This window comes from Oncorhynchus kisutch, linkage group LG19 (assembly GCF_002021735.2).
Source record: "Oncorhynchus kisutch isolate 150728-3 linkage group LG19, Okis_V2, whole genome shotgun sequence".
NCBI lineage: Eukaryota > Metazoa > Chordata > Actinopteri > Salmoniformes > Salmonidae > Oncorhynchus > Oncorhynchus kisutch.
Window position 1 is genome coordinate 8,928,046 of NC_034192.2, and position 15,913 is coordinate 8,943,958.

The window sequence follows — 15,913 nt, forward strand, 5'->3', positions numbered from 1 at the left end:
GCAGTGCGAACTGCTTGTACTCCACGATCCAGGAGACAACCTTGACCCCCGCCCAGATGACCAGCATGCCTAGCGTGGCATCGAGCAGGAAATTGATCAAATACCTGTGGAAAGCCACCAGGAAGTGAGTCGGTGATTTGACTTGGGGCAGCAGGTAGCCTAGCGGTTAGAGTGTTGGGCCAGTAACTGAAAGGCCAGTGGTTGGAATACATGAGCCGACAAGGTGCAGAATCTGTCAATGTGTCCTTGTGCAAGGGACTTATCACCTAATTTGCACTAGGGCTACCATACTACTATGGACGACCGTGTAAAACACATTTCACTGCACCTGTCTAATGTATGTCACAATAGAACATCTTATTTATTTATCATAATGATTGGTTGAGGCTTTAGATTGGAAGATGGTTTCTGCAAACCTGTCCAATCACAGCTATGGACTCACAGGGAACAGGGGTCCATTTCTGTGAGGTTGGAGAGGAACACATTGGCGAAGTGGATGAAGAGAGCGCCAATGGCCTGCTTGGACATGTCGTAAAACCTGTAGAGATGGGGTGAAATGTAGGATGGTCATCACCATGGTGACTTGTAATAGGCAAATATAGAAGTCAAGCAACAAACATTAACATCTCTAAATCTAATAGAATCTTTGATCCTCAGCCATGTGATCAACCGACGGTCTCCTGTTCTTCCCTGGGGGTTTGATACAGTCTCTGATAAAAAACACTGGTCTCTCACCAGATCCTCCACGGTCTTCTGATCCCTACGGGTTCACGGAACCTCTTCACTGTAGATAGAGATGGAGAGACGCAGGGAGAGAGAGAGAGAGAGACAGGAATTTTTCACTCTTCTATGGCTATCTCTGTGAGTGTACATGTCCTCTGTGGGTCCAGGAGAGATGGATAAAGAAAGGCACAGTCAGAACCACATGCTCCCCCAGTCCCCCCATCCCCATCAGGACACTGGCAGCTCAGGGCCACATGTCTAACAGGAACCCACTGTTCCTCTCTCCCCATCTAACACAAGGTCTGAGTGTGTGACTTTTCACATACCAATCATCATGTTGTGGCTGTAGTTTGACTCATTATCACCCAAAAACTATCTGAAGGTTAGAATGCAAAGCCAGAATTGGTGCCTGGCATAAAATGATAGCAACTGTATCTAAGAACTCTGGCACGCAAAAGGTGGGGCCAGTGGTCTGTCAATGGGAGGAAGTCACCAAAATAGCCAAGAGGAAGAGGACTCTAAACAAAGATGGATGCATCTTGGCAGGCAGAGGAGAGGCATTGAGATGGACAGTGTAGCTCTGCCGTGCATACCAGTGCAGCGCTTGGCTGAGTAGACCCTTGATTTTCAGCAGTATATTAACATACTTGGGTACTCTGGCTGACGCAGTACACACACACACACACACACACACACACACACACAGCTAAATATTGATATTCTTACTAATAAGTAACTGTGAGAAGGTCAAAGCTAATTGATCCTCCACTCACCTATAGAGTCTGACCCCTTTCTGTCATAAAACACTCTGTTGTAAAGAACATGACTACAATATGTCCTCTCACTGTAGATAGAGATATAGACAGAGCCTCTTCTCTCATATTCAAAAAGGCATTTATGTATTCTGTAGGATTTTATGACCACCCTCTCAAAGTAGTTTGCTCCATCATAGACCATAAACGTTCACCCCGGTCTTGAAGAGGATTTTCAATAATAAGAATAATATAAATTAAATGGGTTTATAGATCGTTTACCAGTAGTTTATCGTTTAGGGATAGTTTATAAATATACACAATAGTCTAATAGTTATAGGATAGTTATAGGATACATTCGAGATCGTTTACATTTGTGTTGATGGGCCACGGATGACATATGGCTACGCGTGGCGCTGAATATTTAAAACTTAGCACATAAAAGGATATGGGAAACATTCTTACAATAGACTATTTAAATGGAATTATAATATAATTCTATATTTATTATCAGCCTTATAAAGTGCAACAGCAGCCTATCGGAATGAAACGTCAAATAGCATAAACAAACAAACTGCCACGTGCTCACAGATGGAGAGGAGCTCTGCAGTGGATACCAGAGCAGTGCTTGGCTGAGTAGACCCTTGATTTTCCCTTTAAAAGGTGATTTCTAAGTATTTTATTTTAAACATGATCTGCTATTTCGAAACAATAAGTTATCCTATACAATTATACTGCTCAGCCCTTGAAACATTGTTACGTTCTCTTCTGAAAGATACTCACCCATCAATGTGCTGAAGGCAACTATGGCCAGCAACCCTTGAATCAAGACTCCGAATCTGTTTGTCAAAGCCCCGTTATCGCATCCCTGATGCGTAATGTCTGACATATTCGAAATCTCAAAAACTGCATTATTAAACGGTCTTTTGACCAGAAAAACACCATTGTATCCGTAAATGTCCATGTCGAATACTTTAAAAACACCCGAAGCAGACAAAGGACAGGGGGCACTTCCCCTGTTGTTTGCGAGGAGAGATCTAGGAGCCTTCCAATCTCAAGAAAAACAAAACGAATTTGTCATGCTATCACTGCTCAATGCCTCTCTCGCAAAGTTAAAACAAAAGTATTTTGCGGGGGGGGGGGGGGAGCCACCGAAAATGCGAAAACTAAAGTCAGGAACATGGTTAAATGTTCTACTCCATATCAACTGCAAAATACGGGATTCTGACGTCACCTCCTGCTGTTGAATTCCTTGGATCTCTGCGAGCTCAGGCGGTCTTTGTTCCTTTTGTTAATTGCGGTCACGCGCTCCGGACTCCGCAGTAGGGGGGCATCAATGTTCCGAGCGCCATTTGAAATGCTCTTTAACAGTTACCACGAACTAATCACATGTATAGAGTTTAGCCTATAATTTAATCTAAATGGACGACCTTTGTTATATGAATTATCTATAATACAGCAGTCAGATGATGTGTCCTACACATGATGAGAGATAACAATAGTGGCTTTAACACTAAGCGTTGAGGCAGTCATTTTGACTTCATATTAATTACATTTAAATGTTTCTTCCATTTTTAAACTAATGCCTAAATAAGTCTATTTATCGCATACATTTGTGTTTAGAATTTCGATTTCGATTTCAGAAACAGAATTTGTGTTATATCCAGTTTTAAAAGGACATTAGGGTATTTCTTTCTTCCGCTCATTCACCGCCAGTCATTCACCAGCAGTCAGCCTGCTTAGGTGATGATGGCCCATCTAAACTACACCTAAACTATATTGAAAATAATTTCACAAATACAATAACAGATTTAGCCTAAAGACAATATTAAATTGACAATAGTCTGATGGGTAAACATATTGTCAATTGTCAAATCGAATATGAAGAGACAGTGCAGTTTATGCAGTTCAGTTGGAATTGACACAGAGGCAGGGAAACAGAGCACCAGAAAATGACTTTTTCAAATCCTCTGAGGCTCCTACAGAGTTGTATGCAGGTAAGACCTTCTGACTTCTATATAGTATCAGAAAGAGTCGATTCTGAGGTTTCCAAAGCGCTTACCTTTGCCGAATAACTCTAAAAATTGAAGAGATGAGCTCTATTTCAAAATATCACCTTTTCCAAGTATAACGGTTCCATGTGCAACACAGATAACCTACACTAACATAAACCAATGAAAATTACCTTTGATTTGTTTTATTGGGTAACATATTCTAATGTTACCCAAGCCTTCATAACACACAACCAAATGATTATTTGTGCAATAGTATATGAAATATATTTATAAGACTGTTATTTTGCAGTCAGAATAACTGCTCATTGGCTCAAAGTGGGATCCCTCACGGCCTTTCTAGTGTTAATAAGCAAAAACGACTTTTAATGGCCAGGGCCTAGTCATCAAGCCACTATTGTCCAGTTATGGAATGAGGAGGGAATTGGAATCTAATTAATTACTGATTAATAACGTAGTCAATCTATATCCATAGCCTATGGGTTTGCAATAGGCCTATGGCATTTTATTAAATCCAAAGGTTTATGATAGGCCTACTCCATGGTCATTGTCAAGGCAGGCTAGGTGAATTTGGGAGTTATTGAGTTGTAGAGACAAACCATCACTTTTCTTCTGACTGGCACACAGACAAAGGGCAGTGGCCGGTGCAATCCGTTCCCCCGCGCACTTGTTAAAGCCTATGGCAGATCAAACCGCGAGTTTCTTACCAACCATCTGTTACCAGCACCTCACCACCACGTGCACACGCACACTTCCCTCCGCCGGGATGGACCGCGAGTGGCGAAGCCGCGGAGAGGCATTCGCGTCACCAAAGGGGTGCGGATGAGGCCGGTGGTGGCTAGGTAACTCAGACTATTCGGTAGGCCTATTTAAGGGACTGCTTTTTTTGTTTGAGTTGCAAGTGGAAGATGATGCTCATTCCTAATAGCACAGTTATGGGATGGTGACAGCCGAAGGAGGTTGCAGGATTTACCAAAATCATTATCCAACAAGTAGGTCTATATTGCGCAATTTAGATTTTGCATTATTGTGCCGCAATTTAAAACAATTGATTTACTCACAGTCTATACCAAATAGTATAGCCTGACATTTTACACACCTAAAACCTCCACAATACACTGTTGTAACTATAGTTTTCAAACAATCATGCATATTTTTTATGTACATTTATTTAGTCAAAAGAATATCCTCATAAGATATGATCCCCAGTTCAAGACAGTTTAAAATGTGATATTTCATACACGCATCATGTCTGTCTTTTCCCATTCAGTTGTCGAGTGGGCCTACACACGCTCTGCCACTAGAGGATAGCATTGACTTTGGTATGAAATAACTTTAAATGTTACAGTAATGCTTGAACGCTATAACAATTATTTGATGCAATGGACAATCTTCCATATGGAGTAGGCATGTTAAATATGTGTCATTTAGGGAGAACAATAAAATGATGACAGCCACTTTAGTACATGAGGCATTCCAAAAATGTGACAGGACAGTAGGGCTGCTTCTAAATGCAATATCCATTGAATGCGATGCTTTTGTTACATTGTCATGAAGATACCCTGATCATATTATAGTTGATAATACAATTCAATTTATGGAAACTTAAAACGTTCATGCCTTGCTGAGTCGCCTTCAGTTTGGGACTTTGGAGACATGGGCCGAACTGGGACCATATGAGGCCCGTATACCCCCATTTGCTTCTGGACCCCATGAATACAAAGACTTGGTTGACGGACAGAATGATCATGAGCGTACTCGCTTTTATCAATGCATTGCTTATCAATGAATGTCAATGGTTACATCTCATGTAGGCTGCTCTAAGTGTTTTAATAAAGTGCATAAACGTGTTCAGTTTTCAGTCAAGTGGAAACAGTTTTTACATTATGCACTAACATTACAAGAACAACACAAATTGAGCTGATAAAAACCGATATCATTTTAACTTGTCTTTCAAATGAATACGACTTCTGTGCAGTATGTTACACTGAATTCCCTTGTAATCAGTAAGACATTCTGTCTCTCGTGCAAACTGAACATTGAGTTACGTTTCATTATATGTTGAATAGCATAATTCTTAAGAAAAACACACAATTAGCCGAAAGAAAAGGTTAGTATGTCAAGACACGACTGTAACAATCAGAAACAGTGCCAATGTAATTCTCATAGAAGGGGTTAGCACATGCATAGGCCTATACGTTGGTTAATTTATTTGAAAGTCAAATAGTTGTCAGACAAGCATTTTTGGCTCCAGGCTTAACAGGTTTTTATCTTTGACTATACAGTATGACTATTGGCTTCTGTTGGGATTTGTGTATTGGACACGTATATTTCACATGTAAAAACACCCTTAATAGAAGATATTAACTATATTCCCATTTTTAAACAATGAAAACAATTAGTCTCGACAATAAAAATAAAAAACCTATTCGGAAATATCATTACATCTATCATGAATTGGTCTCCCGAGTGGCGCAGTGGTCTAAGGCACTGCATCTCAGTGCTAGAGGCGGCACTACAGACCCTGGTTCGATTCCATGCCGTATCACAACCGGCCGTGATTGGGGGTCCCATAGGGCCGGACACAATCTGCCCTGCGTCGTCCGTGTTAAGGTTTAACCGGGTTAGGCCGTCATTGTATTAACTGACTTGCCTAGTTAAATATAGATTTAAAACTTGTTTCAGAATTGTACAAATGGTGGCTTCATCATTGTGTAAACACACTGGTAACAATAACTATGTGTTGTGTATTTCAGCTATGAAAGACCGAGGGGTTAAAATATGGGGGTGGGTAGCCTACTTCGACATTCTATTTATAATTGGCTGAACAAATTTCGTAACTGCACTAAAGGTCATTGAAGGAGTTGGTTTGAAAATAATCTGAAGATTTTTTGGACATGCGCAGATGTGAGATGCCATATTGGAACGAGCTCTGTGCTGTGCAGTTGGAAGACGTCGCTCGCTGGCTTCCACCGAACGAAAAAGGCTCGCAAATTTGATTCGAAAAAAACATAATTAAGGTAAGACAGGTGACAGGTTGACGCTTCTTTAAATATTTATGTAGGTTACTAATCCAGAGCCGTCGTTTTCTCGACGAAATATCTACCGTGAATGGTTTTTCCTGGCTAAAACCTTTAACCATTCCTACCCGAGGCTGTTTCTCTAGAAACAGAAATACTGGCGTATTCAGGAGCCAAGTTGTTCAAAGTGTTTTTACGTGCGTAATTATAGCTTTCACATGCGGTGAGAACGTCGCTTCGTGGCACTTTCAATTTAGTTAGTATGATTGTTTTTCTTTATTTAATATAAACCTTGATGCAAAATAAATTAGTTTATTTATAATAAACATTTATTTTAATGCTTGCCGTGCGTAGGAAAAACACATTTCAATAAGCCTGATAAATGCATTTCCATCTAACGGTCTGCTTTCTACTGAAAACGATAAAATAGTGAAATGCTCATAAGTTCACACTACTGACTTCGTTTTAAATGTTCATATTTACAGTTTAAACGTGTAGGTGTGTCATGCTTTTTCCACACATAGGTGCGCAAAGGCATCGGAAAATACCGGACATTGCCAATATGTCAAACCACTTTCAACATGGCGGGTTTTGGTGTGTAAAAAACTGCATGTAAAATCTTTGAATGAGGAAAAAAATTAATTACTGCAGTTAACCGTCCAGTTTTAGTTTCTTTTGATGCACATTAACAAGCTCTAATGAATTAAATTAGAAGTGGACGCTTAGCAATAACGTTAGAGTTTTTTTCCGCTGCAATACTTTGTGAGCAAAGTACATTAGAGAAGTGCGAAATACAAATGACTGACTGTGTAACGCACCGAGAGGACTTCGACGACACCCGTATCCCACGAATGCACAGTACGCATAGCTACATTTCCTGTTTCACTTTATCAGCATTAGCAGTTACAATCTATTTTTTTAATCGTTATTTAGTAGACATAGAATAATGGTCTGATGAACGGTTCCATTTGTCCTTTTAATCATCCATCAAGGTTTTAACATCCAATCTTGATGATTGTAAATTTGCACGAGGTAATTCTCCCAATCCGACGATGTCAAATTTCTATGATGAAGTTTCTACTTGGGTTAAACCGCGCATATATCCATTTAATTATTTATTTTTTATTGCGGGCGGTCAGCAAAACCGGAGTTTAGCGGCACATTATTCTGATGATCCCTCTTCGGAATTACATTCGGCTCCATAATGAATATAAAAATAAGCCACGCTTCCGAATGAACAGTGATGTGCATGTGCGCATTCATGCATATTCAGGTCGCGTATTGCCATAAAACCCTAAAACATACGGTAGGTCCGTGGCTGTCATGTGAGATGGTTTTGACTTGGTACTGGTGTAGCGTAGATGGAATGGAAGTAAGCAACATCACGGAGAAGATCTCGCCTCTTTACAGTAAAACCCTATGAAGTGTTCAGGGATCTGGTATAGGGGTAAAGATGATCAAGGATGCATGGTTATTGATGGTTTTATTCATGTCCTCCTCAGCGCCGTTCATAATCGATCTTTTGGTAGCAGATGCCATTGTATGTAAATGTCCCTGGTAAGGTTCTAAAGGAAAAACAGATGAAACATTGATGGATTGGCTCTGTGAGTGAAGACAGAGAATTGTATTAGCCAAGAACAACTTACATTACTAACACATCTTTCACAGTGATTTACATAACACAATGATATGGAAAACGGATGTATTAAGTCATTAGGTCAAGGCTGTGACTTGACATCGTCAGTTCAGAAGTGTCTGCATCCCGGGCTAATTGCTCATGGGAAGTGTCTGGCTGACGAGATTAATTGCAATGTAAAGAAAGCCAAATTTCGTTTTCTCCACTAAGAGTCTTCAGTGAGGTGTGTGGATGAATGATTCACAGGAGTTAAAAAAAATATATATATTTTCTTCTTTTGACCCGATCATGAGCGACTCAATGTCTGGAGGAGAGATAATGAGAATCACGTGGCACAAGAGTCAACATAACAGACACAACGTGCTCTGCGCAGAAAGGCTGTCCAATGATTGGCCTACATCAACAACACGACATTTGGAATAAGATCAAACAACATCCATTTCCATCTATTTTCGATTATTTTTTAGTTTATGGAAAAAGTAATCACATAGACCTTCTGGTGTGATGTTACTTAAACAATGGCTTGATGCTGGAGAAGTTTCCTGAAGACTGCTGCTGTAGGCAGTAGGCTGCCCATTGGTATGTTTTCTCATTACCTCTGTGCATTGTGGCCTGTCTGTCTGTCTGCCCAGGGCAGTTGTTTGCACTTCAGTCTTTTAAATATCTCAGTCAGCTGATCTCACACAGCATCACAGGCTGTTTAAGGAACACACCAGGCTAGATGAGCCATAGAGACAAGACACGATATTCTACTGATATATTATACTAATACATCATAGATACTGACAAATCATGAAATCTCTCTTTGGATGTAATATTGTAGATTACATAGTGAGTGATAAAACAGAAGTGTAGAAATCGTTGAGAGATCATTACTCTTAACAGGATAAATTGTGTCAAATTTTGATACCTACAAACAAAAACATGACGGGAGATGAGGAAGGACACACCCAGGACCAAGTAGTGTTAGTTAATCTGTTAATTCCCCATTAAATCTTTCTATTGTCCTGGTTGGGGTTTTAGAGAAAGGCAGCTAAGGGGCGGCATGTGGTGCCTACTGGACTCATCAGGGCTAACCCATTACACCGCCCCCCACCATCTCAATCTGACGAGGTTTTAACCAGGAAAGACCTGCGTCTCAGATTAACACACAGATCAGCCTAATCCCCAGGATCCAATCTGGGCTGCTCACTGGGATACTGGGGAGGAGTATGGACCAATATGTTTCAATTTAGTGGTTTAGTTAGGCTGCTTTTGTTTTTTGTTTTTAAACAACAATTAGTGAACAAAATATATCAGAATTGGACTGCCTGTGTAAACGCAGCCTTAGATCCTCCTGACTGAATGCTATAATAGTGAACCTTTTCGATTTAAATCAGTGAGAACATTTCTGGGATAAGTGACCCTCTGTCTGTGAGATAAGTTGCCCGGTTCTCTTTATCCTGTAAGCCTACATGTAAATCTGTGATTTTCTCTGATTGTGTCCGAGACATTGAGGTTTATACTACATTTGAGTTATTTAATGGACCCTGTGGACTGTGATCTCTGATAGTTTCTGGACTGAAGTCAGTAGATGGATCATATGTTTGCGTTCCGGAGAATGTGGACTATCAGGCTGAGTGGAGAGGGACAGGGGGCAGCGTCATGTGAGTCCAATTAGACCATCTTGTTGTTTACGCTATGGATATATGTGTGTTTGGATCCCTGCGTGACAGAGGACACATTCAGAAGGATTACATGTTGTGAAAGGACACAGCTATGCAATTAAGCATCGAGGTGATTTAAATGCATTTCCAACGAGGTTCCTCATGCTATAAAAACGCATGATGACAAGCACAGAGCATTGCCTATTGCTCTTTTGAATGGGGATTTGAATGCTTAGGCAAATTTGCGAAGTCTGCAGAGAGTTGTTTTTGTGTATTAGTTTGATTGAAGGGAATTGGTATGAATCTGCTCTATGAATCAGTGTTAATTGAACATTTGATGGAAGTGCGTGCAGTTCGAGTGAGTCATTGCGGAGGCTGAGCGAAATGGCAGTCATCCCAAAATATCACAATTGTGACCATGTGATCTGGCAAAGAGACAGAGTGGAAAAACAATAGGAACATATTTTGTTTGTTTTTCTCTAAGATCTTTGCCATAAAACACAATTCTGAGTAAATTATGACTAAGCGTTAGGATTCCTGTATGAGCGATTTAAGTCATTTGAAATACCTCTTCTTTCGTAATGGTTTATGTAACGCTGATCTTTGTGGCGTGTGTCGGTCCTGGTCATCTACCTTATTTCAACTGTGATTGGTTATCTCTTGTGGCTGAAGAGCTGTGCTGAGGTATGCAAATCCACGACAGCAGAAACTGCATATTGCTCTCGCAGACTGTACCAAGCAGAGACATCGAAATACACTGTGCTGAGCAGGTATTCTATGCTGTACATATACCATTAGTAGAACAGAGGCTATTCCTTCTGTGCAGTGGGCTGTTGTGTAGGCAAAACCGCTCGTTCTCTCATACAGAGTATTCGTGACCATTAAAGTTCAATCAGGAGAAACGACATCTCTGCCTTAAGATTTTGTGGCATAGAGAAAGTTAAGATATCAGACAGGGGAGGAGATAAAAAAAATAATACTCTGAGCAAAAGAGAATGTTTTGGGATTCCCCCCCCCCCCCCCCCCCCCCCCCCCCCTCCCCAGACATTATTTCCTAAGTTCTTAATGATGAAATGCCTAATGTATGTTATGTTGTAAATGTGAACATGAATTAATGCCCCCATTTCAGATAACTCTGATGTTTTTCTTGCTGTACCCAATGATTTATGAAAACTTGCTTGGTGAGTCCTCATTGTGGTTTGTGGTACACACTTTATTCTAAAATGTATGAAACGCATTGTTATATTTGGTAACACTTACTTATTTTCCCCCGACTCCAACCCCACTCGATGCATGGAACGGATGTGGGTGGAGCTATGACGAAGGCCTTGAGGCAGACACGTAAAGCTTATTAAAGAGCGGTGACGCTAGCAAGAGCAGTGTGCGGGTTTCTTCTTTTTCTGTATGGTCTGAAATAATTGCCCGTATTGTCTTTCGTTACAGTTTAGATGGACATGGTATGGATTTTAATGCTCCATTCCTACTTAACTCCTCCTTTGTGTGACACAGTGGAGGAATGAGGGAGATGCAGTGAAGACTGGGGAGTCTGAAGACAGACGGACAAAGGGTAAAAGGGTAAAGGTCACCAGGAAGAGAGAGCAGGATGCAGTCCCGCCCACAGGACAGGCCGTTGGCCCTCTCCGTGGGGAAATCCCACAGCCCGACCAATGGGAGAGAAGAACAGGTGTACTCAGGTGAGGGATTTTACCTACACTTTTTACTCTTCAATCTCTTCCTCATTTTTTGTCTGTCATTGTTTGATGACACGTGAAGCGCACAACCGTTTATCTCCATTGTATCACAATCACAACAGGGGGTTGTGGTTTCAAAATGCTCAGTGATTGCATTGAAAAGCAGCCATTTTCCAATTTTTCCCATTCCTTTTGACATGCCACACCATTATTGACCTTCATCAAGGTCTCAGAATGCTTGTAGTACAGGGCTATTTTTTTGTTTTGATTGTTCAGCAGGAATCTGCAGCAGCCACTGTGTCAACCTGTGAGAGAATCTGGTCCAGTTTACCTGGTCAGTGGTGTGGGGATGTATGAGCTGGCTGTAGAGTCATAGTTAGTCTCTCTGTCATTGTTTTCCTGTGTTCACTTCCTTGTTCTGTAATGTTCAGCCCGACAAGGTGCTTCTTATCAGATGAACAGACTGGAAAAGTGGAACTCTGATGAAAAGAAATAGAAAACAGGAATGTTTTGTCGGGCGGACAGGAAAGAGGAAATGCAACTCACCTAGGAAAATTTTCTCAACACTATGGTTGATCTAACATCTTCTTAATTATAAACATATTTTTAAGGAAAAAGTGCTTTTCTGACTCCCAAATACAAGATTGCTTTTTGTTAAAAGCAGCGTTTGTAACGTGACCCCTTTGAATCAGGTGGAGATGGATAGTGGAAGGTATGACGTCATAGCCTTTGTAAAGGTCTGGGGATGTGGAGTGTGAACTCACAAACACACACTACTATGTGTAAAGGAGAAGTGCAAGCCTTGCAGATTCTGCATCAACTGGTAGTTTCTTCCCTCTCATTAGTGCAGGTTAAGTCCCACACACAAAGTCCCATGAGACACAGCCTAGAGGGGAGAAACCACACACACACACACACACACATTATACCTTGTCCAAGTAACAGTCTCCCACCGGCAAATTAAACAGTTCTCACCTTGAGGAGAAATATTAGTTGAATGATGTAGGACCTGGAACACACACACACATAAAACTCACTAAAGATCAGATACATTTTCAAGTGACCTCATTTGGATGGTTGAAAAGAGACTGAATTGCATTTCAGCCAGTTCCTGCTGTGTTCTGTATAAAGTTCCTTCCCTGTAGATTTAGAGAAATGACATTGGTGTGTGTGATCAGATCTCACCCTGCTTGTCTCATTAAATCTGTATGTTATGCTTATTACGACGTATCAGTTTACACCGTGACTTTGATCGTTGCAGAATGAAGGCGTACACATTTTTTCCCCCCACTCCACACAAACTGTATTCCACTCGACTCTTTCGCTCGGGACTGAGGAAATATTCTGTTTTACTTACAACATTATTCTTGTTTCATTGCTTTTTCTCCACTGCATTGTATTTTATTTGAATTTGATTGAACCTTTATTTTGACAGGGAGTCGATGCTAAGACCAAGGTCTCTTTTCTAGATGAGCCCTGTTTAGCACAGGAATACACATACAAATACACTATACACATTAACCTACATATCCAAGAAATTAGAGTTCAAAAATCACAATAATGGATTTATTTTAACTGCAGATAATATTGTTATAAAGGCCACTTCCTTAGTAGGTGACGTCAGAGATCACCATGTCAGAGAAGTGGGTGCTCGGGATGATAGACGCGTTTCCCACTAGTAATTAACAGTTGGAGGGCTGTTCAAGTGGATTGTTTCCAGTCATATGTGATATGTTCCCACTTCCCACTTGGTTACGAACGCACCATGAAACTGCCTCTAAGTGCCAGATGCACAGTTGGGACTCTGATGAAGAGGGCTTGTCTGTAGCATGGGACATCAACCATTCCGGGTTAATGTAATGGTCTGTACCTGTTAAGTGCCTTCACAGTGTGTACTGGCCAATTCATTGACAGCTTTGGCTTGCATATATAGAGCAGATACTATCTGTTTGCTGAAATGAATGCAAGAGGGACGTTTGTAACGTGGCTCTAGCTCTTTCACGAGGTGCTGAAACCCTCTGTTCTCAACCACCGAGAATGGGTGCGTACCTGCGGCTCTAAACCAAAGACTAAATAAATATAAACACAGTCCACCTATCACTCCTGTAATTTCTTTGACCCAGTGAGAATCAGCTGCCAAGGATTGCTTGAATGCAGAGGTGAGACGATGTTATGTTTCTTTGCTCTTCTGTCTTGCTCCGGTATACTGGGGTGATGTCAGCGTATGTGTCAACATATTTGAGGTGTTGGCAGATGCGTAGGCCATTCTCGTTGAGCAGTGGCGACATACTGTTAATGTTTTATCCACAACTCTCTGTCCATCTGTGTTGTAATCTACGAGGAAGCCAAAATGCTCCCAAACTGGAGATTTAGACGATGATGGAAGAGATCCCCCAATTCTGGTTTATCGACCCCCACCACTCACTATCGTACAGAACTAGCTCCCAGCTGCGCCTCACCAAAGGACAGTTTGAAATGAGCCAATTAAGATTTTAATTTTGATTACAACGTGCGCATAGGCTCAAGTTGTTTGAACGGAATAGACTGAAAAAAAGATTCCAGCTCAGATTTAGTGAAGAGACGTAGGCCTGTACATTTGACATGTATTGATTTAGCACATCCAGGGCAATTTACATACATTTGAGTGCATACGTGTTCATACTTTTTCCACCCATACTGGTCCACTTTGATACAGAATGCAGTGATGTGTGTTGAACCTATCGCCTGCAATAAATAATACCTGTGTCCAAGGGCTTCAATACAGTGGCAGCCGCATTCATGTAGACAATATCACCCTAGTCTGTAACCGGTATGAATGTCGACTGAATGATTTTGTTTCTGCTAGTTAATGAAATGAAACATGTCATTATTGAGTGTGATGCTGTGATGGTTGTTTTTATGGTGATCTTTAATGTTTTGTGACTGGGTTGGTGGCAGTCAAAATGATTGACGGCACTTTCTTCCTATCAGACGCAGACTCCATGGAGGAAGAGGCCGACTTTAATTGGGAGGAGTACCTAGAGGAGACGGGGACGACCGCTGCACCCCACACCGCTTTCAAACATGTGAGTGAGAAACACACGTTTACATTTCCATAACCCCCACAACATCTTGTAAACACTGTTGTTGAATGAGTGGCAATCACGCAAATCCCTTTAAACATGTGTTTGAGTGAGAATGTGCTTTAGCTAATGATGTTAAACACAGTGTAGTTAGGCTCATAGGCTCAGTCATGACTTACTTGCTGAAGACCACACTCAAACACAGTCACATATTCAGAGTCACTGCTGTTGACTGAGACTCAAATACCAGAGATGACATACCCTGCATCGTCATTGTTGCATCTGTGCATTCGGGAAGTATTCAGACCCCTTGACTTGTTCCACATTTTGTTTCGTTAGAGCCTTATTCTAAAATGGATTAAATCGTTTTTTTCTCATCAATCTATACCCCATAATGACAAAGAAAAAACGGTAATACCACATTTACATTAGTATTCAGACCCTTTACTCAGTACTTTGTTAAAGCACCTTTGGCAGCGATTACAGCCTCAAGTCTTCATGGATATGACGCTACAACCTTGGCACACCTGTATTTGGGGAGTTTCTCCCATTCTCCACAGATCCGCTCAAGCTCTGTCAGGTTGGATGGGGAGCGTCACTGCACAGCTATTTTCCGGTCTCTACAGAGACGTTCGATCTGGTTCAAGTGCTGCTCTGGCTGGGCCACTCAAGGACTTTCAGAGACTTGTCCCGAAGCCACTCCTGCATTGTTTTGGCTGTGTGCTTAGGGTCATTGTCCTGTTGGAAGGTGAACCTTTGCCCCAGTCTGAGGTCCTGAGTACTCTGCAGCAAGTTTAAATCAAGGAGCTCTCTGTACTTTGCTCCGTTCAGCTTTCCCTTCATCCTGACTAGTCTCCCAGTCCCTGCTGCTGAAAAACATCCCCACAGCATGATGCTGCCACCACCATGCTTCACCGAGGGATGGTGCCAGGTTTCCTCCAGACGTGACGCATTCAGGCCAAAGAGTTCAATCTTGGTTTCATCAGACCAGAGAATCTTGTTTCTCATGGTCTCAATGTCCTCTAGGTGCCTTTTGGCAAACTCCAAGTGGGCTGTCATGTGCCTTTTACTGAGGAGTGGCTTCCGTCCGGCCACTCTACCACAAAGGCCTGATTAGTGGAGTGCTGCAGAGATGATTGTCCTTCTGGAAGGTTCTTCCATCTCCACAGAGGAACTCTGGAGCTCTGTCAGAGTGACCATCGGGTTCTTGGTCACCTCCCTGACCAAGGCCCTTCTCACCCAATTGCTCAGTTTGGCCAGCTCTAGGAAGAGTCTTGGTGGTTCCAAACTTCTTTCATTTAAGAAGGCTGGAGGCCACTGTGTTCTTGGGGACCCTCAATGCTGCAGAAATTTTTCGGTACCCTTCCCCAG

The 15,913-nt window shown here is 41.6% G+C and overlaps 2 protein-coding genes across 6 annotated transcripts in view; one reads left to right on the top strand and one right to left on the bottom strand.

Annotated features, from left to right (window-relative positions):
• Positions 1 to 2,737, bottom strand: part of LOC109910343 (store-operated calcium entry regulator STIMATE-like) — an 18,147-nt gene extending 15,410 nt beyond the window's left edge. Inside the window, exons 1-4 of the mRNA XM_020509518.2 lie at positions 2,259 to 2,737; positions 736 to 784; positions 443 to 538; positions 1 to 104 (exon numbers count right to left, since the gene is read on the bottom strand). The exon at positions 1 to 104 is cut by the window's left edge and continues 18 nt beyond it. Coding sequence (XP_020365107.1) covers positions 1 to 104; positions 443 to 538; positions 736 to 784; positions 2,259 to 2,439 — 430 coding nt within the window. The 5' untranslated portion in view covers positions 2,440 to 2,737. The remainder of the gene's footprint in view (positions 105 to 442; positions 539 to 735; positions 785 to 2,258) is intronic.
• Positions 2,738 to 6,404: 3,667 nt separating this feature from the next.
• LOC109910346 (scm-like with four MBT domains protein 2) overlaps positions 6,405 to 15,913 on the top strand; it is a 42,690-nt gene continuing 33,181 nt past the window's right edge. For all 5 annotated transcript variants that reach the window (XM_031797085.1, XM_031797083.1, XM_031797086.1 and 2 more), the window contains exons 1-3: positions 6,405 to 6,507; positions 11,299 to 11,483; positions 14,451 to 14,545. In XM_031797085.1, the coding sequence (XP_031652945.1) occupies positions 11,393 to 11,483; positions 14,451 to 14,545 (186 nt within the window). In that variant the 5' untranslated portion in view covers positions 6,405 to 6,507; positions 11,299 to 11,392. The remainder of the gene's footprint in view (positions 6,508 to 11,298; positions 11,484 to 14,450; positions 14,546 to 15,913) is intronic.